Source organism: Sebastes fasciatus, chromosome 11 (assembly GCF_043250625.1).
Source record: "Sebastes fasciatus isolate fSebFas1 chromosome 11, fSebFas1.pri, whole genome shotgun sequence".
In the NCBI taxonomy this organism is placed as follows: Eukaryota; Metazoa; Chordata; class Actinopteri; order Perciformes; family Sebastidae; genus Sebastes; species Sebastes fasciatus.
This window is the reverse complement of record NC_133805.1, coordinates 29,866,376-29,888,678: the sequence shown is the minus strand read 5'-3', so window position 1 is coordinate 29,888,678 and position 22,303 is coordinate 29,866,376. Positions and strand designations below refer to the sequence as shown.

Here is a 22,303-nt window from a genome sequence, read left to right as displayed (position 1 = left end):
ATTATATGGTTTCTTTTTGTCTTATTTGTGCAGATTTGGTGGCAACAAAAGCCATGCAATCCTTTTGTGAATTCACCTTATAGACTTTACTTGTGCGGGCCGCCCAGTTATAATAACGGCCGCCAGAGCATATTTGGCAACCCGTTTTAGCAGTTTTTATTCAAATTTTGTATCAATCCGAGAGAACAACGCCATCCAAGATTGATTAAGTAGTGGACAGTCTCCCCTTGCTCTTCCCATACCTATTCGTTCTGCTATTGCGAGAAGGGTCTACTGACAATCGCACATGCTCTGCAAAGAAACACAGAGAAGAAGACAGCTGGCCGAATTCCTGAATAGAATCAATTCAGAGTTTGCGAATGGTTAGTATCATGAACACATCTGCACAAATTTGTCCAAAGCTTAACTCCATTAACTCTGATAAGTTAGTCTATCCATGTTCAACGCTGTTAATGTCGGATACCCAACTCTTCAAGTAAGAGTAAGGGTAAGGATAGCTATAAGTTAACGTTAGGTGGGTTGTCGAGGTTAGCACGCTGTACGCTGGGTGTGCCTCCTTTCGCAGTTTGTTGGTTTACTTGTTTGCTTGTAGGAGGAACCCATTACTTTTTGGGATGGATCCGAGTCATGATGCAGATACATTCATTATTTTTGGCTGGACTGCAGAGGGCCAGCCCACACAGCCCAAACACAAAAGTCTGTCTGTCTGACTGACTGACTGGCCGAGTGTTAGAGTTTACTCATTGGCCGTTTTTCTTTCAAAATGAAAAGGCATCCAACTTTTTCGACCCTGCTCGGTGGAGGAGGCGGTACAGTTTTACAGTTGCAGAAGACATACAGTTACAGTTTGTAGTAGTGAAAAACTCCTGAGCAAATGTAAATATTCAGACTAGAGATAGGGACCAGCAGAGTACGCCATCTGAAAATGTTTCCATTAAATTGTTGTGCAGGTTTTTGGAAAAATGCAGTCAACTATCTTTCCACAAATCTATTTTTTGAGAACGTGACAAGACTATGTAATGACTCAACCTCTCAGTAGGACTAACTCTGATTCATCATGGCATTTCATTGCTGCTTCCCACCCTCATATGACATTTGTGTTTTTCTTTTTTTCTTTTTTTAAAGGAATAGTTCAACATTTTGGGAAACTTGGATATTACTTTCTTTCCAAGAGTGGGATGATTAAATATCAATCTCATGTCTGTGTGTAAAGCATGGCAATGGGGTCAGGACATGGTTCTTGTTTGTTTTGTCAGTAATGTTTCCCACACAGATCATAAAGTCTGGCAGTGAATCAGACTTTTTAGTGCAATACACACCACTCTGGCTGTACTACTTTTGACAATAGTTTCCTATGCTAAGAGACCAACATGCCTGAGCTTGTTTTCCTCTCCATTGTATAGCCCATGATGCTACAGGACAGACATGCATGTCTGATTGACCCTTTTACTGCTGACATCATGATTACGTCACGTTGTTAGCTGGAGGCAAAACAAAGGAAAGACTGGAGGCTAACACGAATCACCTCAGAGTAGCAGGCTAAAGTTACACATCTAAAATGTCATCTTGCTGTGTTGTTGGGTGCAAGAATCGATATCACATACATTTGAGAGGACAAACTGTGATTCGAGGATCTAGCGTGCTGCAAGCTTTTCAGAGATGGAGAGAAAACGCTGCTAATAGTTTCGCTTTGCGTTCTGCTAACCGTAAATTAGCCCTCATGACAATCACATAACCAGCGAGCAGACCGGATGACACCCACGGGAAGAACCCAGGATTTACCCAGCTTTGACCTTTGTGTCTGGCTTGCAGTCTATGCTGCAAAATAGTGTCGTATCTTTTCTGCGACAGTGCTGTTGAAGTGATGATGAAGGATGCTCCGAGGACACTGTTCTTGCTGGTAAAATAGAGTTTATTACAAACAAGCCACACATGTCATACGGACGTCGCGAGCAGTCCGGAGGCCTCCAGTCGAATATGAAAGTCCTGCAGCTTGGGGGCCCCCGACCACCTTATATCGGGTTCAGGCCCTCCAATCACCGAGCTAAGATATGAACTCATGTCTTAGGTATTCTCCTACATGTTTATCTTTCAGCCCCTGGCCTTTGCCCTACTTCTTTCACATATGTTTTTAATTAGGGGCCTCTCAGTCCGGCATCAGACCTGAAAATATACCACATATTCCCCCCTTCGAGACTTAACAAAGTCTCGAAAAAATAAGAGAAGAAACATACAGGTGTATCAACATGACAAATTTAACAACCTGTCCTTATTACCATTGAAACAACTTTATGGAGTATAAAAGTGAGAGTGAAAAACCTGTCAGGCAGCTAATCTTTCTTGAACAATGTATTAAACAATGTATACAGGAAAATTCTCTCACGGTCCCTCTGCCAAGGCGACCATACGTCGTACTCCATAACACTGACATGAGGAATTTTTAGCAATTTGTATATGGAAATGATTTAAGCAAATGCATATGGAACTCTCAGCAAATTAAAACAAAACAATGTCCAAAGTCAGGCTGGTCGACCCATCGCACCCTTCTATGAACCTTTTCCTGCCTACCCCACTGTCCCTAAACATCGAGAAAAAGAAAAAGAAAACATCTGAGGTCCCATTGTATTTAGAAACCATCATTTCTCAAGCATGTAATACACAAAAAAGAAAATTCCTTTTCAATAACACTAAGGTAACATCTCAGAGAAGACATAAGACTGTATAACGCTGTAGTTTCTCAGCAGCCTTGACGCCGGTGTAGTATCGATGACGTCTTGACTCTGGATGTTGTATCGACAGTCCACGTTCAGAGTTCTTCAGGCCATTCGTATTTTCATGTTTGAAATGTCTGAATCCATTCAGCCCCTCGGAGTCCCTGACAATCCACCACCCTCACAGTGTTCTTCCCCCAGAATGTTCTAGAATGAAAGAAAAGAAAACCAGTATCTTTTGCATACAGAACAGATACAAATTTAAACATCAAACACAGAATAAGAACACTTTTATAAGTAAAAATGTGAAATTAGAAATCATAAATGTGAAATTAATCATATTGTTCATAAATGTCCATTAATCATATTGTTCATATTAGAAATCATAAATGTGAAATTAATCATATTGTTCATTTGTTGCCATACCCCCCCTTCGAGACTAAACAAAGTCTCGAAAGAGCAACACAACATCAACACTACACAAGCAAAAACAGAGGTAAATAATATGATTATGTTTTAAAATGGATATTCCTCCATCACTTCGATCTTCATTGCGTCATCCTCTTCCACGTCCGTGTCAGCTTCGTGTAATAATGGCATCAACGTTTGATCGCCGGGCAGCACAACTCCAACCCATTTAATTATCATGGCCTTTGCAAAGGTCAACAACATCGTGCAAAAACAAAACATCACGCACAACGACAGAACGAGCGCTACCAAAACCTGAACTAACACTGCTCCTAGTGGCCCCAATTTATCCTGCAACCAAGCGTTTGCAGACCATCCCGCGTCTTCTGATGGGCCAAACGCATCTCTTATGAGCTTCAATGCCCCTATGACACTAGTCATATTGTCAGAACTATCAGGAATCAACGTATAGCAAGCATCTCCTGATAAATTTAAAGCAACACATAAGCCCCCTTGTTTGGCCAAAATATAATCAAGAGCCATGTCATGTTTCAGCAACGTCAGTCTGTGACTTCTCTGGGTGTTTGACAACAATTCGAAACCTCTTATAGTTTCGTTTGCAAAGCCCTGTAAGGTGTAGGTAATGTTGTCGATGTGATCTGCCAAGAACGTCACACCATACCATGGAAAAAATCCTATACCCCACTTCTCTCCTAAACTTATTCTCCAATGGAAGGATTCCAACTTGTGAAACTGTGCCAACTCACGTTTTCTCCTACTACTTGAAGCGACATCAGATTGGACCCCCTCTGTCCCTACTCCCTTCTGGATAGTAAGAACCTCATATGGAAGTTTCAACAGTGACATATAACAGCATCCCGTCCACCCATATGGTAGAAATATGTATGCCTTATTACCACAGACCCACCAAATATCCTTGAAATTCCCTATAGTCACATTCCCTGGCAATATCTGGTTATGTACCCTCAAAATTGTCTTCTTTTTGTGTTGTGGTGCCTGAAAAGACGCTTCATACGAATCATTACTATTCCCACGTTCCATTTTACCCAAGTCCATCATATATTTATCACACTTTGATAACCCCATAAACGTTCCTGGCCCTTCATGAGTTGTATTTGAACAAAAACAGCTGGTAGCTCCCACTGCTGTCACCTCCATTATATCAGGGACCGCTGTTCTGATATCTTCATGCTGATCGCGTATATTTACATATGGTAAACCTGCCACCCAAGAACAAGTCAATCTAGGCTTAAAAAGGTTCATTGCTAAAGCCATCACTTTATCCACTGATGATTGCTGTTGATACAAGAGCCATGATAATGCATAATTTTGACACATAGTGGTTAGTGGTTCTGGTATAGTCTCTAAAATCGAAGGCCATGAGCTTGGCGATCGGATTTTCACCAGATACGGACCATCCGTTTTCACAACCGATCTTACGGAGTGGGTTACTTGCTGAAACCATAAGTTCCTACCTGCCCACGGGTCTGCGATTTGTAACACTGAAGGATCAAACCCAAATGCCTTCCATTTAGTGTCTCTCTTCTGCAATACATGGTTCTGTTCAAACATCTCCTGTGATATCTGATCTGAGTCAACAAACTCCTTTCCCATATCTAAAATATTCCTCTGAACAGTCTCAGATGAATTTCCAACCTTCACTTCCTCAATCTCCTTCCTACTACCCACACTAATCCCCATCTCCAACATAGACTTCCGTCTCTCATTTACCATCTCTTTCACTTTCAAGGATACTTTATCAAGTGTCTGTGTCACATTCTCCAATTTCCTAGGCGTTAATATTACCGCCAAGGCAGTACTCTGATTGGAAGCATTATCATTATTTATTGATTTCAAATTTAAAGTAGCAGCCTCTAAGCTGGACGTAGATGACTCTACATCCTTTTCTTCTATCCTCTGTTCTCTAACTTCAACAATGTCATTGCTTCTGTTCACTCTAGGCTCTATTTTTGACACTTGCTTCTCGACTAAATTAACCACATCCTTAAAGGTCCAAGATGTCATATTAGATGTCTGCGTTGTATTTACAAATGTCGTAGATGCCACGGATGTCGTCACTGTTGTAACATTCATCCCCTTTGAAGTCATAATTAGAGTAGTAGCCAGAGTCGGTGTATGAACATTCTTAGTTGTTTTTGGAACTAATGTAACAAGCTTTATCTGTGTACTAATCACCTTTGGTTACTGTAGTAAATTGTACGCTGTTTAATTCCTAGTTTTTTTTGCAAAATCAATTTCACCGTCTTATCCACAAACTCTTTCCCATTGTCTGAGGATATTCGATCTGGAAGTCCCCACCTGCTTATGACCTCTCTGCATAAGAACTTGGCAACCGATTGAGCATCCTTTCGTTTTGTTGGACAGGCCTCAGGCCATCGTGAAAATCTGTCCACCACGACTAGCATGTACCTTTTCCCTTCAATCGGTTTTATCATGTCAACATAGTCTATAACTAGTTCCACCTGCCTATGACATAATCAATCTGTTCAAGCAAACATGGTGCCCAAAAACCATACTCTTTGGTAATCTTTCTCTTAACTTCCCCCCTTGCAACGTGAGCTAAGCCATGCGCCTCCTGAATCATCAGACCCAACAGGTCTGGAGGTGATAGTATCAACCCCTCATGATTTCTCCAAAGTCCAGTAGAATCTCGGGTGGCACCTCGGTCTAGCCACAACTGTTAATTTCTTTGATCTCTTCCTCTCCAGGGCTGCGCTTGATCAAAAGCTGGCTGTAGGTAGGAGACAACTGGAACCACCGGCGGTGGCTGGAACGATTGGAGCTGAACCTGGTTCGGCTGTGGTAGTGGTACTATTTGATTTAGTGGAGCCTGATTCTGCATAACCAGAGCCTGCTTCTTCTCCATCCTCTTGTTATCCGTCAGTTGTATTTGATTAAGTTTCCTGAGGGTCTCTTGGTCCTGGTCTTTTTGATCATGTTCCTTTTTCCTATACAGCTCAACTTGGTGGGCTATATGAGCCGCATAAACCCTCTTTTCCATGCTTCCAAGACCAACCACCTCTGCCAATTTGCTTCTCACTGGCAGGGGCAACCCCTTCTGTATTCTGGTTCGCAAAATCGACTGCTCCATTTGATTCAAATCCGGGTCATTTCCTGTGATACTTCTCCACACTTGATGAACTCTCGACACATAGGCCCTCGGGTTTTCCTCTTGTCCCAGTGGATCAATAAAAATATTGTCAGGATGTACGTTTGTCGGAAATGTGTCTTTCAGCGCCCTGCACACTGGGCCTCTACTTGCAGCAAACAGCTCTGAATCATTCACAGCAGTTCCCACATATCGATTAAGTCCAGCTTTCTGTAGAATCTCTTCCATAGCGTGAATTCCAATGAGGCAGGCCAAGAGTCTCTTTATATCTCCCATGGCCAGTTGCTCTCCCACTGTGATTTCTTCCAACTTTGAAATCCAAGGATGTGCTCCATCTTGAAGAGTAGGTAACTTTTCGCGTATGTTTGACATATCTGTATTCTGCCAAGGCTTGTACTCCAACTTCCGTCCTCGGATAATGACTGGACAGATTTTTCCAGTCTCCTTCTTGTTTCTTGAGCGCAATGCATATCTCATAGCTGGTTTTGGGGAGCTCTTCTTCTGTAACTCTTTTTTCTGTCTATACAGTTCCTCCAATTGTTCTTCCAACGTTCCTTGGCGATCAGGGCTGGGACTTCTATCCAAGCATGAAAAGCATTCCTCTATGCTTCTTTCGATTTCTCTCATAGTTTTCCGTGCATCCTCTTCATGGCCCTCTTCCTGGCCCTCTTCATCCTCACTGTCATCAGAGTTATCATTTCCTCTTATTTCCGCTCTTGCCAACATCCGCCTGACTTCAGGGTCATATCCTCCTCTGCACCCTTCCTGATCGCTTTGGTCACTCTCGTTTCCATGGTCCCGCTTTTGCCTCCTAGACCCAAACTTTGTTTTACTCTTACTTTTGGATCTTGGATACATCGTTATAGTTGTCTCCGCTCGTCCTGTTTCTATTATTCTGTCCTCCTCGTTTCTGATACGGTAGTCACCTTCCTGACTGATCACCGGGATTTGAGGATAGATTTTCTTAGCCATCGTCTTTACCTCATAGGGTGGTGGTCCCATCACAGGGTTCATGTGTGAGAACGATGAATTGGTGTCTTTCCTTAGTTTTTCTGTTTGTTCTGTGTTTTGTTTTATTTCTTCTTCAACTTTATCCCTCTTATCGTTTGCAGCTTTGATCAGTTTCTGTCCCTCATCTTCAAATAACTGGAGAATGCCAAGCTCCACTTGCCTCTTCTCTTTGCGTTTTATCCCCTTTTTTCCCTTCTTTTGCTCAGCTTTGTATGTCGATTCAAGTACTAGCATTATTCCAATTACATCTGGGTTAAGCGTCCCCTCTATTGGCCATGGTTGGTCAATTTCAGGCCAGCGTTTGTGCCATTTTTCCGATATTTTTGCAATGTTTGCGATGCCCCTAATTAAAGGATTATTCTTCTGTACTATCTCAACAGGAGTGATTACTTTCGGATTTTTAGTGTTCTTCTTCCCCATTATAACGGCTTCCTTATGTTCCGTTATTGTACTTTAAGAAGTAATTGTTGAAATTAAAAACTACTCAAGGCTTATTTAGATTACTTCCCCCCTTTTTTTTTTTTTTTTAAATCCAATTACCCAATTAATCAATTAACCAATTATCCAATTAACCAATTAACCAATTAACCAATTAACCAATTCTCCAATTAACCAATTAACCAATTGACCAATTAACCAATTAACCAATTAACCAATTAACCAATCAATCAATTAACCAATCAACCAATCAACCAATTAACCAATCAATCAATTAACCAATTCTCAAATCAACCAATTAACCAATCAATCAACTAACCAATCAGTCAATCAACAATTTATCCGATTATCCAACCAATCAGTTAACCAATTATCCAATTAACCAATTGATCAACTAGCCAATCAGTCAATCAACAATTTATCCAATTATCCAACTCCTCAATTAATCAACAAATTAACCAGTCATCTAATCAATCAATATTCAGCTCAAATCTTCAAACAGTCACCACCTTGAATGTCCACCACATCACAGATCAGACAAACTACGCACCATAACATACATGAACATCTGTAATTGTCAGTAGAGGTTAGACTCAACAATCATATGCCATTAATTAATCAAATGCATTCACTGATCAATCCGTTGCCAAGTTTTCTATTAATTCATTTATTTATTTCTCCTAACTGAGCAGGTCAGTTTCCTCTTAGGTTTAATAAATGAAAGCAGGTCTATATGTGTACCATCAATATTGCTTATGACTGAGAACACATACACATATGGAAATGCAGGTTTTGTTTTTGTTAAAGAGTTTGTGTATAAGTTGTACCGGCCTTTTTAGTAGATTGACCTGGAAAGCCTTCCAAGTTGACGTCAGCAATCCACCCTCCGTGATGTGCCGGCCCTCTGCCTTGCCTCCCGTCTCAATTTTCACTCACCATAAATGACATAACAGACAAGGAACAGGCAATGATTTAGTCTCTTGTGAACCCATAGGTCCCTTTAACAGCATCATACATTATATTCCTAACTTAAACCCCTTATCTAAACATTAAAGAACCCCACTGGACCAAACAGTTCAAATGGCAAAGGAATTTTCTGTATCTCCCAAGAAAGGGTCATCGAAAGGAATTTTGGGAAGAGAGAGAGAGAGAGAGAGAGAGAGAGAGGGTTTCAATCACTACCCTTCTTAGAGAAGTTCATTTTGTGCTTTAACAGCTTTAATTATTATATAACGTCCCTTTTAAGAAGAGCTCATGTTTTAGTCTTTTATAAGAAGCTCATGGTTTTACACACTACATTATTCAATTCAACAGTCTTCTTAGAAAAAGGCAAGAAGCTCATTGGTTTACACAATATATCATTCAATTCATTTAGTCTTTTAACCATTTTATGGCCCACATTTGGACTCCATCAGCAGCCAAATGTCACACACACATTTACGCACCCACATTTTTCCCTTCTGCTCCCCTCAAAGTAAACACACCCCCACCTTTTCTTCACTCCAAAATTCTAACGCACACACATTTTTCTCAACTGCACCCTTCCATCCCAAAGTAAACACGCACCCACATTTTCTTCACTTGAACTTTTAGATATATTCCTATGCATGCTTTCTGCCGCTATTTCCTTACTTTTTCTCGTAAAATTTCTGCTACCCATGAGATGTAAAATTTTCGACGAGAAGTTACTTCTTGAATCACCGTTCGTCAACAGCGTCAGAGTGGTAACTGTCAATCGAATTGTGATTCTACACTCTCCAGTTATTAACTGACCATCAGATGTTGTTTCAGGTTTTAATTTGGCCCATACTACAATGCTCCTCACCTGAGGGCTCTATCCTATCCGATTTGCGGCTTGTCATATGATCATTTCCTTTATTTCCTTTATTTCCTTTATTTCCTTATCTCTCTTAACACTCTTTACATTTATTTATTCAAATTACCTGGATCCAGGTTTCCCAATTTTGTCTTTCTAAGTTAATTCCGGACTATGTCAGAGCCATCGTTACGCAGTGGCTAATATGCATGCGTCTTACCGTTAAGAAGTTTAGGGCCCCTCTTCATTAATCCTGCACGATACTTTTTAACCACCTTATCGTTACCATAAAGCTATTCTAAACTATTCCTTGTATTTCTCATACTTCTTTTCTTCCCTTTATATCTTTTCTCTATTCATTCCCCCTTTTTTCATTAAATTTAGCACGGAGCCTCACTTTAAACATCAAATCAACAGTACATGTCTATAACCAGAAGGTTCTTAATTTACGGTGTGTCCAAACAACTCCACATAACAGCCCCAATTAATGACCAGCATTCAATGAGTGATCTCACCGTTCTGTGAAGTTGTGCTGATGGTCACCTCCGATCCTGTCTCGTGACGCCAAATTATGTCGTATCTTTTCTGCGACAGTGCTGTTGAAGTGATGATGAAGGATGCTCCGAGGACACTGTTCTTGCTGGTAAAATAGAGTTTATTACAAACAAGCCACACATGTCATACGGACGTCGCGAGCAGTCCGGAGGCCTCCAGTCGAATATGAAAGTCCTGCAGCTTGGGGGCCCCCGACCACCTTATATCGGGTTCAGGCCCTCCAATCACCGAGCTAAGATATGAACTCATGTCTTAGGTATTCTCCTACATGTTTATCTTTCAGCCCCTGGCCTTTGCCCTACTTCTTTCACATATGTTTTTAATTAGGGGCCTCTCAGTCCGGCATCAGACCTGAAAATATACCACAATAGCAATACCAATAAGCTACCTTTGATTTGTGTCCCTTTGTTTAAGTTTATGGACCGGAAGTGGAGAAAAAGGTCCGGGTCAGCTTGTGTCTAGAAGACCCAAAGAGTTTTAACATTTGCTCTTTCCAGTAGTGACTATTAAAGGTTTAATATTTGTGAGAGAGGGAGTGAGAGACGTTCTGTTGTTGCTATAAGTGGCTGTGTATTGTTTTTCTTGCTGTTTTCTTCCCAGCTGGGCATTGATATTTAGATCTATCAGCAATTAGCTGCATAGCTAACAAGGTGGTGTATATCCCCCTCAGGCTGCATGTTATTTATGAACACACAAGCATGGATAAACGTCATTTCACGTCTGTATTGGGTTTTTCTGGAGCCATTGGCTAAATAAGAAGCACGGCTACAGATAACAATGCAGATATGGATAGAATGAAATCGCTGTGTTGGAATGCAATAGAATGAGAAGGACTTGTAGGTGGTGTGCATGCTTAGTGACACCAGACCCACCAGTGGGCCTGCAGAGGAGAGACTCCAATTTCAAAGTAACGGTAATCCAACGAGGCTTGAAAGAAAATTCAACTCAGTGGAGCTTCCAACCACATCTCAGGGTCTTCCTTAGCTAATGGAGTTTTGGGGCAAAAAAGTGTGTGTATGTGTAGTGGTAGATACATCTAATGCTATTGCAATGATATTATATCGATATCGTGATATGAGACTAGATATCTAGATTTTGGATATCATAATATGGCATAAATGTTGTCTTTTTCTTGTTTTAAAGGCTGCATTACAGTAAAGTAATGTAATTGTCAGAGCTTACCTGACTGTTATAGCTGTTTTATTACACGGCTGTGTTGAATACTCGATTCTGATTGGTCAATCACGGCATTCTGCGTTCTGCAATTTCTGTATTATAGACCGTTGCTATGTATAATAGACCGTTGCTATAGGTGTCTTTACGTCAAAATATTGATTTCTTAAATAAGTAGCTGTATAATAAGCGGGATAATGTACAGCTAGCCGGTCATTGTTGTGATAGAATCCCCTTCAGGGCGATGAGAGTCCACCCCTTCGCTTCATGTCGGGGTGCAGCATCGCCCTATCGGGGATTCTTTCACAACAATGACCGCTTTGCTGTACATGATCCCTTTCATATTATTTGCCTTTACCCACTTTTTCATTATATCCACATTACTGTTGATTATTTATCAAAAATCTCATCGTGTAAATATTTTGTAAAAGCACCAATGGTCAACCCTACAATATCGTCGCAATATCGATATTGAGGTATTTGGTCAAAATATCATGATATGTGATTATCTCCATATAATCAGGATAATCAGGATAATCAGAGAGGTGGGAAGCAGGTGAGTGAGTGAGTTGAGCAGGTCAGGTGGGAGAACTGGCAGGGAAGGGGTTACTGGAGGACAGGAGGGAGTGGCAGAGTCTGGAATGAGAAGAGGGTTAGTGATGATGCAATGTAACTGAATGAATAAATGCTGAGTGATCAGGAAGGATATGTGACACAGAGGGGTCCCCTTATTGTGTACGGGCTCTGTCACATGCTGAGTCAGTCCATAGTAATACAGAATACAACACAGTTCTTTAGTGCTGCTGTCCAAAGTTAACAAAAACGTTTGCACTGTATAGACCTATTTAGCCTATTAGGCCTGTAGATGTTTGAGAATAAAGCTTAATAAGAGGAGTTCAACTGAAGAGCAACATATTCAAAAGGCGCTCATTTTAAACTCAGTTGTTACAGGAAACTTCCTTAAATGTGTGTTGGAGCGTCTGCCCTGTGGCAAAGCAGAGTCATTGAGCGGACTACAGAGGTCTGGTAAACTGTCTTCTTTCTAACTCCACACCCCCAGATTTTTTTTTCAGTTTCAAACTTGTAGTCTTCAGCCCACACAGCTGCCTCTGGAGACACAAAAGGCTTATACAACTTTTTTTCACATGTGCAGTATAGTACTCCCCAACTCCCGGAAACACACTTTGTAAAAATCAGTGGTTCCCCTTCAAGTATTTGTATTTTAGCCTTAAATGCATAGAGTTTAGCAGTTTGACCGATATGTGCAGTCTTTGATCTGACCAGGGCATCATCAATACCTACGTTTTCGGTTTGGTTTGTCAGCAGCATTACCGAAAAACAACTCGCCCAGTCATTATGAAACTTGATGTGAGGGTTTTTGGAGCAGATCACAAATCACAGGGCGGATACACACATTATTTTTTTTGTTAACATTGCGAGATAGGACATGGCCTTGGCGGATATCTACACTCTCCAAGTGCCCATCTAGTTTATTATTGTTTTCCAAGACACATATGATTGTTACAAAAAAGCAGAATTTTCAGATTTTCCACCTCTATGGTTAAAGGTAAAAAATTTGAAATTTAGAGCATTAATATAACATCAAACAACTATTGTGTATGTGAAGATATAGAGCAGTAATGTCTACCTGAGCAGAGAATGAAATCTCTCAGCCTCTGCGTGTGTTGTAATTGGAGCTTCTCTGCACTTCGTTTGCATATAGCCTGTCTGACCTGCATTGCTTGTGTCCTGAGTAAAATTATCTTGTGTATCAACACCTGTAGAATTAGAAAACGAGATCTTGTGGTCACAGGAACAGTTAGCGCTGGGTTTGTTGAATAGCTGGCTGCAGCGTCTTATACAGTATATCATTTTAACATATCTGATTGCCTCACTGTCTTTTCCCTCCCTCTTTCTCATTCTTTGTAGTTTCATCTTGCATCACCACCTATAAGAAAACCCCTCCACCAGTGCCGCCCAGAACTTCTACCTGCTCCACCTCCTCCAAGCCCTACATCTCAATCACAGCCCAGAGCAGCACAGAGTCTGCACAGGTACTGCTAGTATGTTACTCTGCCCCTCATGTAGTCACAGAGCATCGACACATCTATTAGTGAAATAATGGACATTATGAATGAAACTACTCTGAGGGCTATAGCACATATAAGTTCACACTTTGAAATGTGGACAGTTTCCCTCTGTACTCTAGTTCGGGTTGTTTAGACAGGATAGAAGAACACCTCTTTAACTCTGGAGGTACAGACACCTGCACCAAGATCCTTGGAAATACTTACTAAATACTAAAAACATGGTTTTATTAGTACAGCTTTTATCCAAAGCAACTTCCAATAAAAGTGCATTCAAGCATGTGGATACAACCCAAAAAGTGCAGGAATCATGCAAGCACATCAACTCCATCAAATATGCTTTTTTTTTTTATGGGCCAAGTTCAAGACTTTGTTGAGCAGTAGCTCGGCCCCCTTCATAGTGAGGTAGTAGGCTAGTAAGCCGATAGACAGTAGCAGAGGGTTATTGGGGTTTATACCCGGTCTCACAGGAAGGCGTATAAATACCACAACATTACATGGCCGTTCCGCATGTCATGATGAGTACGCATTTAGCCTTTTCGAGTGTCATTTTTACGCCACACAAACGTCTGCAGTTAGGTTCAGGCAAGAAAACCATAAACTTAGAAACTTAGAACTAAGTAAACCACTTAGTTAGGATAATGGAAAACGTCATGGTTTGGCTTAAAATAGGTACGTAAACTAAGTAAAATATGTATGGAAACAACGTAACACAACTACAGAAAACACGTCAATAAAAAACACGTGACAAACGTCACTAACGGAACTTACCAATCAAAACACCAGTCTCGAACATGGGTCAGCTGGTTTAAAGTCTGATGTTTGTTGGACCCATCCACCTCCCCACCCGCCCACCAGAAGTGATCTTTCTCGCTTTTTATACTAGGTGACTAAGTCTTACCATAGCATTTATAGGCAGATGCATTTACATTGCAGTCAGTACAGGATACATGGCGTACAAAGACATGCGGAAATCAAGAAAGGCGTACTTATTGCACGCTAAGCGCCTCGCGCATTATTATGGCATTTATACGCCTTTTCGTGCCAACGGGCTGGGTTTGACCACGTCCTGGATGTATGATGGGCCTGAGCCTTTCACAGCACAGTAGGCAAGTACCAGTGTCTTGAATTGGATTCAAGCAGCCACCGGTAGCCAGTGCAGTCTGCGGAGGAGCAGGGTAGTGTGGGAGAACCTGGTTAATTTCATAAATGATACTATGTGATAATTAATGGTCATATTCACACTTTGTCTTGAAAGCAATGTTCCATGTTCTCTAAAACCAACCAGGACGCATACATGGAAGAGGAGGGACCCAGAGGTGACATGACCATCCAGTCAGGGCTCAGTAACTCAACAGAAAGCATTGACAGCATGAAGGCCCTGACAGCTGCCATAGAAGCTGCTAATGCACAGGTCAGTGCTTTGTACTGTTGATGTACAAATCAACATTTACTCTGTGCAGTTAACAGGTTGTAACTTTGTAAAAGACACCCCCAAAAAAATGTTTCCCAATTTTGGGAAGACTCATTTTTTTGCGGTATTGTATTCACAATTTACTTAATATCTGTTCTCATTATTCCCGTGTAGGTCCATGGGCCAGCCAGCCAGCATGTCAGTAACAGCACCATGACAGTTAGCACCCCCATCCCAGTCCTGACCAGGATGCCTGTTGTTGAAGAACACCGGGATGTATACAGGAAAGAAGCACTCAGGAAGGGCAAATGTCTCTCCATCGGCATCCAGGTATGTGAGAGACAGCAGTGGATGTGGAGAGACATTGAGGAAGTTAGCTACACATTATGTACAGCCTGGGTGTCTGTGTTTCTGCTTACACATTTCTACTCACAAGTCACTATTACCTCCCCAAATGAAGAATATTTGACAAACCGTTGATTTCACATACAGTAAGATACAATAAGATCATTATTTAGTTGTTGTACTTTTAATCGGTATTACTATAGGTGATTATTATGGATTTATCCTGCTTGTTTCCTGTAGGTGGATGGACCGGAAGAGATTCCGGATCTAGAGGACCCATCCAAGTTCACATCTGTAGGGGTGCAAGTGGAGGATGACAGAGGGTGAGGCACACATGTTTCTTTACTCTTAATCCTTTATTCTGGTGACCTTTTACTCTGTATGTACTTGACCATTTAACATCCACAGGATAAACTGTATGAGCAAGGCTGGACATTTGGTTTCATCATTCATCTATGAATATAGTCAGGTGCCCATATGAACACTGAAACAGGTGCTGCACACTAATTTTCCCCCCCTGTTAATACTGGCCATTAAAAGATCCCTCTCTAATGTGTTTCCAATGTGAGTGTTGGGCTACAAAATCAACAGGAATCCACAGGCGGTAGAAAGCTTTCTGATTATTTAAATCAGTTCCCTGGCTCTAATCAGGTATCCAGTATGACAGGTGAAAACAAATATTAGCCAAGATCCACTTTAGCACACTTATCTGACATATTTTGTTTGTAAGTTTGAATGTTGGCCCTAATGTAATGCTGCCTCCAACAGTGCAAATACTGAATTGCCCTTAAGTAAATTAATGTTGTCAATATGTCTGCAATACGCCGGTGACCTGTTCAAGGTGTTTCCCTGACAAATCCATACCTTTAGCATCTCAATGACAGTGAATGGAAATACGAAGGTGTACAGGATGGATGGATGGATGCCTACATTAACTTAAGATTAGGTTAGAAAGCGTCGCCCCCTGCTGGCTATTAGAAAGAATGCAGGTTTAAGGCACTTCCTTGTTGGCTTCACTTTTCAGACCCGGAGGTGGCCCCATGGTCAGTACTTACAGTAGGATTCCTGTTAACCCCTATAACATAAGCTTACTCTAAGTAGAGACTGAAGGAAAGTAAAATTATGTACAAAATGTAGTAGCCATGAATTTTGCACTTGTGATCACTGGCTTATATTTATAAGATTTTTAGTTTGTCACAAGTTATGGTATTCTGATGAGATGTTGTATTGAGTCTTTGAAGTCTTGCTACATGAGGTGTATTTTCCTTCAGTCTAGCTGAGTCATTTCCGGCTGTCCTGTAATTATTTCTCTCTCTCTCTCTCTGGTCACAAACAAACACCCACAGACTCATCTGCCAAGGTTATCCTCTGCGATGAACTCTAATAACTGTGGCTGAGTTTCACTGACTTGTAGACCGGTTTTCTTCAGACCCCTGTCTGTTCAAGCTTCAAGCTTCTACAATTGTGTCAAATAATGGAATGAAGACACATTTTAAAAGATAATGGTTGAATAGTATCCGTGTAGTGACACCTGTCTTGTTGATGCACTGTACTGACTCTCCAAACTACATTCCTTTAAAACCAAGACAGCATCTGGCACTATTTACCTTAAACTGAGGAAGAAAGGGAAATATTTAAGAATTTAACAGCACCAGTGCTTCTGAAACATCAATGTCTGTCCCTTTATTTGAGTCTGGGTCCCAGTGGTAGCAGGTAGAGTAAGGCAACCCAGACATCCTCTCCTCAACCACATCCTCCACATCCCAGCTCTGGACGATCCTAAAACATTCCCGGCTAGATGGGATATGTAATCCCACCAGTGTGTTCTGGGTCTGCCCTGGTCACCTAGTTAAATGTACCTATGCAACATATAGCTTACTTGATCTGGCTCAACTGGCTGTGTCCAACTCGGAGGAGTAGCACTTTTACTCTTAGCTCTCTCTGAGTGTGTGATCTCATCAACCTGTCCTCATTTTTGTGGTCTCTATTCCAAGCTCATGACCGTGAGGTTTGGTGGTAGGTTGGATACACCTAGCTGGGACTGATGTCTGCTCCAGCAGCCCTACAGAACCTTTGTGAAGGTTGCAATGCTCAGTTTTTGTTATCTCCACCAGGCATAAGCTTGGAAGAAGATTATGTGTTCAGTTGTGTGTGTGCATGTGTGCATCTGTATTTCCACGGCTAATCTTGCATACTCATCAGCCGAATATTTTCTGTGCTCATTCATGACTGTACGCTCCAGGACCGCTTGTGGTTGCAGTGATTCACACTTTTGAAAAACATATTTTATTGACTGTTTTATACCGTCCAAGGATGCTAATTTTAATTTTTTTTCTAATCGATAGCCAACCCTCATTAACTGATAATTGATCCTTAACTGACAAGATTAGTGTGTTGCATGCAGTGGTGCTGTGGTTTTAGTGCCTAACAAGCCGCCGAGCTGCAACGATAAGCCAATGCACAAACAGGTTAAATCCATGATTTATCACCAGCTGCAGTGTATGAGCACAACAGACAACAGTTCCCAGTTCAGTTCATAAACAACAGTCAGAGCCTTCCTCTCGGGGACTCACATTCACATAGAGGTGACTCTCCCATCTTCAGCTGTGTTCAGCCGGGGGCTTGTGAGTATCCCCATAGCCATCTAGTGCCTCTCACCCGGGGCAACTCTGGAAAAGGAGTGAGTCAAGCCCCGCTCCTGGAGTTTGGTTCCAGACCAGGAGGCAACCTCCCGTTCTGAAGATTGAAGCTAATGCAAAAGTGCCTTAAACTTGCATTCTTTCTAATGGTCATGAGGGGGCGACTCAGCAAAAAGTCTGCTGCCCAGCTGACAATGATCTCGACCCCAATGCCTATCCCTGCAGGTAGTGGGCCCACAGGGTGGCGGCTTCATGTAGTTCTTTCAGGCTGTGGCTGACCGGCATCAGGGCCCGGCCACCAGACACTTACTGCCAAGCTCTCCTCCCAGGTCTGGCTCCTGGAGGGAGCCCCAGTTTTCCTGTTCATTTTAGGGTCTGTGAATTAGGACCTGGAACCAATTTGCCTCTTTAATCATGAAATTGATGCTTGGGAGCAGACATGGAAAAATCTTGATATTTAGTATTTTCTGTTTGTCTCTCTCTTGTGGTCAGGTATCGTCGGTTCCAGCGCTCCAACAGTGTGACAGCAGCTGTACAGGTAAGCTTCCACTACTGCTGTTTTATTATTGAATTATTCACCTCAAATCATTACCTCATCCAAGCTATTTATATTTTCCCTGTCTGTCCACTGTTATTAGTTAACAAAATATCCATATTTTGATCTGAATCCAGAACCACGAGCCAATCCCACATTTCATCACATTTTCTATTGATAAATGACAGTTTAGGGGATTGTGCAGCTGCGACAGAGGTGTGCACTCTCTGATCACTTTTCTTTTTAGTGTAAAAATATCTTCCCAATACAATATGTAGTTTCATGAATGCTGCATTTTTTTTTGTACATTTTCTTATTTTTTGGAGTTAACCACTGTATAGGTCCTCTCATATCATTTAGTGTTTGAAGGATAAGGGTATTTCATTGAAGTCCCTGATAGTAGATAGATGCTCAAAGATGACCTTTATTATCTTTCTAAGCAGACATTCCATTCCAATTCTAGTGAAATCCCATGAAACAGCATTTGACTATCTACTCAACCCAGTGATGAGCACATTTTCCTTGTAAAGCTTTTATACTATGTTTATGAAAGTGGTCAGTAGAAGGCCAAAATTTGGACTCAATCTGAAATTAATCTAAACCTGAACCTGATCCACATGAATACATTTTTAATCAAAGAGACCCAAGGACAGTTAGACCGGGTCCTAAATAGACCCGGAGAGATTGGACCCTATCCAAAATGGTGTTGACCCAAACAGACCGAATTAGAGGAACACAGTAATCTAGTCTGGATAAACCAACAATTTTGTCTTTTAGCAATGTTCAGTTAGTAGAAAAAACATTTGTGATGATTTCTCTAACGTGCAGATTAAAGGAGAGGGTAACAAGTATAGAGGCATGAACAGCACAGTATCATCAGCGTAGAAGTGAAATTAGTTCTTTAAACAGAGCCCTGAGGTACATCAAGCTTGTGATGATACATCTCCTGTGATGATTATAATGCACCACCTGATCAGAGCTGATAAGGTCACAGACAATCAAGTTCCACCAAGCCCAATTACACTGCATAAAATTTGGAAGCGAATGGACCTCTAGTGGTCGGACAAAGACTTGACAGCACTCCAACAACTATTTGTTCATTCAGTCAGTTATTGAGATTTATTAATTATTCCATCCAGGCAGATTTGGACATGCCAGATCTGATGGACACCCCTCTAGACTCCCCGGACACCGACATAGAAGTCCTGTCACCTGGTGCCCTCTCTCGACAATACTCCCACGATGCTGCCACCTCTACCGTCAGCATCCAGGGCTCAGGGAACCACTACCACGCCTGTGCCTCCGATGACTATGATGATGTGGGCTTTGACCCGTCCATCCTCCCCCCTCCAGACCCCTGGATAGACAGTGTAACAGATGACTCACTTGATGTCAACTTCAACAGCTCTGCTATTCTGGAGGTATGTGGGGAAAAACCCACAATATGTGAATCAATTACAAAGGAATGACCTGGGCAATTTCTTCACTAATTTGATAATTAGTCAAGATTACATGTTTCTTATTATTGTCTCTTATTATATTGTAATTCATTCCCATGATGCTGCTCAGTCATCACAGTGACCGGCTAGTCTGCCGACAGCACGAAGCTAGAGAGCTGGTGGTGTGTTCAAGCTCTTAACAGTAAAAATGAGTTTTGGCCGATGGTAAATTATAATGTCATCATGATGCGTTCAAATGTAATCTTGCTAAATGTAGTTTTTGGTGAGAAACTTAAATAAATCCTGTTGTTTGAAGGAGATGTTTTCATAGCAATATAAAATAGATATAGGGGAGGGAATTATGACCTGTTTAACTTCCTAACCTTAGCTCTAAGCAGCTTATAATATATAATTAGAAACTACAAATGCCAAGATTTTTTTTAATCAAAGCAAATATTTAAATAAAATTACAATAATTTATTTCCTAATCATTTGAGAATGTAGCTCAACCTGTAAGTGAAAGCAGCGCTCTGTTTATTTAAAAAAAAAAAAAAAAAAAAAAACTATGAATAATTGTGATAAATAATCGTGATCTCAATATTGATCCAAATAATCGTGATTAACATTTTGGCCATAATCGTGCAGCCCTACCTCAGAGCCGTCATTTTAAAGTGACGTCAATTACATATGGCATGTGGCACAGCTGCATCAGCTGTCCATTGTTTTGTTATAGACCTACCGCTGTATTTTATGATCTCTGTCAGATGACCAGAACAGTGTTCATGAAAACGTATATATTTACCTTTAATTCAATTCACAACATGGCATGATGTGACAAGAATGGACACACACATACATGCGTGTGTATATATACAGTATATATATTAGGGCTGTCAATCGAATTAAATAGTTAATCGTGATTAGTTTATTAATTATTAATTTATCAGTTCAAAATGTACCTCAAAGGGAGATTTGTCAAGTGTTTAACCCTCCCAGAAACCCTCACAGGTACTGCATTTAGCATCAAAAATATGCTCAAATCATAACATGGCAAACTGCAGCCCAACAGGCAACAACAGCTGTCAGCAATGGGTCACAGGAGGAGAGAGTACCCGAGGAAACATAAGTTGGCGTAATGAAAAGCACCCAGGGTCTTCCCCCCTGTGATAATGGCAGCTGAAATTACACTGGAAATAGCCATCATTCACCCTGTCTCATTAAAGAGACAGGAAAAAGTGGCTCCAGTGGTTTCAACACATGCAATCAAACAAAAGGAGCACCGAGCTGCTGCTGTATTTATCTGATCACTGATCAGATCAATTGCTGAGGGAGGCCTGTGGAGACCATAAAACCCCATAGGGCAAACGTGAGAAAATAGCTAAATCTGGTGGAAAACAGTAAAAGCTACAATGTTGAAGCCAGGACTTGAAAGCCTGATATAATAGAATGCATGATTTTATGCTGTAATGGCCGAGGCATCAAACATTGTGGTTTTAATGGGTTTCAATGGGGACATTTTTGTCCTTAAGAGATGTATGTAGTTTATTATAGACTTATTATAAGACCTGAGGTTGAACTTCCAAAATTCGAAAAACAAAACTCACCCCCTTTCCAAAATTTCTGCCATATGCATTCACGGCCAAAATGATTAAAACATTTTAAATTTAAAGCCAGAAATGTCCCCAGTGTTGCATAAGGCTTAACTCTCAAGACCAACATATATGAGCTCTATGATTTTTCCACATTATTGGCTTTGTTACATAATAGTGAATATACAAATTGCCTCTGCAGGTGTGTCTGTACATGTTGTGAAAGTCTCAATGTTTGAATGGCAGGTGGTGCAGCGGTCAGTGTGTCACAGAGATGGACGCTGGTTTCTGAAGCTGCTGCAGGCCGAGACCGACCGCATGGAGGGCTGGTGTCGACAGATGGAGCTCGACCAACGGGAGAATGACCTGCCTGAAGATAGTACGTCTCTATGTGTGTTATTCCTCATGTCTAGGTTCCAAGTATGCATGTTACTACATAGGAAAGGCATCATTTGATTTGCTCTAAAGTCTGACATTAATCTATTATTCTATTCTGGTAAAAAAAAAAAAAAATACAATACTGTGAAAAAGTCATCACAGAGCAGTGGTTGCCATGAAGAAATGTCTTGTCATAGGGGGCATGTTTGTGTTGTGAACCCCTAAATAAAAAAATATTTTTCAGGCCTGAAGATGTAAACCGTAAGATCAAAGCAAAGATTAAAGAAAAAGAAAAAAATATTAACATAATTTCATGTACCTCTATTTTATCTTCTTCTCAATAATCATCTACTGACCTGTTGTGAAGGTCCTAATCTCCGGGTTGCAAACCACAGACACAGACTCTTAAAATTAGTTTTGAAATTAAATGATGCAGTCTTAAGGTTTGTTACCCAGTACTGCAAAGTCCACCCACATAGTCCCAGCTATCAGAGAATTCTGCTTCAGGAGTAGGGCTGTTTTGTGGGACAGGACAACACAGTCTCACGGCAGTTGGTGACAAAAATCACAAAATTATCTATTTGATTCGTGTTCACAGACACAAATTTGCCTTT

General features: G+C 41.1%; 1 protein-coding gene across 7 annotated transcripts in view; it reads left to right on the top strand.

The window, feature by feature from the left end:
- Positions 1–22,303, top strand: part of LOC141777703 (disks large-associated protein 1-like) — a 125,579-nt gene that overhangs the window by 87,674 nt on the left and 15,602 nt on the right. For all 7 annotated transcript variants that reach the window (XM_074652212.1, XM_074652214.1, XM_074652213.1 and 4 more), the window contains 7 exons: positions 13,193–13,317; positions 14,639–14,764; positions 14,939–15,094; positions 15,350–15,432; positions 18,241–18,286; positions 19,423–19,704; positions 21,558–21,690. In XM_074652212.1, coding sequence (XP_074508313.1) covers positions 13,193–13,317; positions 14,639–14,764; positions 14,939–15,094; positions 15,350–15,432; positions 18,241–18,286; positions 19,423–19,704; positions 21,558–21,690 — 951 coding nt within the window. The remainder of the gene's footprint in view (positions 1–13,192; positions 13,318–14,638; positions 14,765–14,938; positions 15,095–15,349; positions 15,433–18,240; positions 18,287–19,422; positions 19,705–21,557; positions 21,691–22,303) is intronic.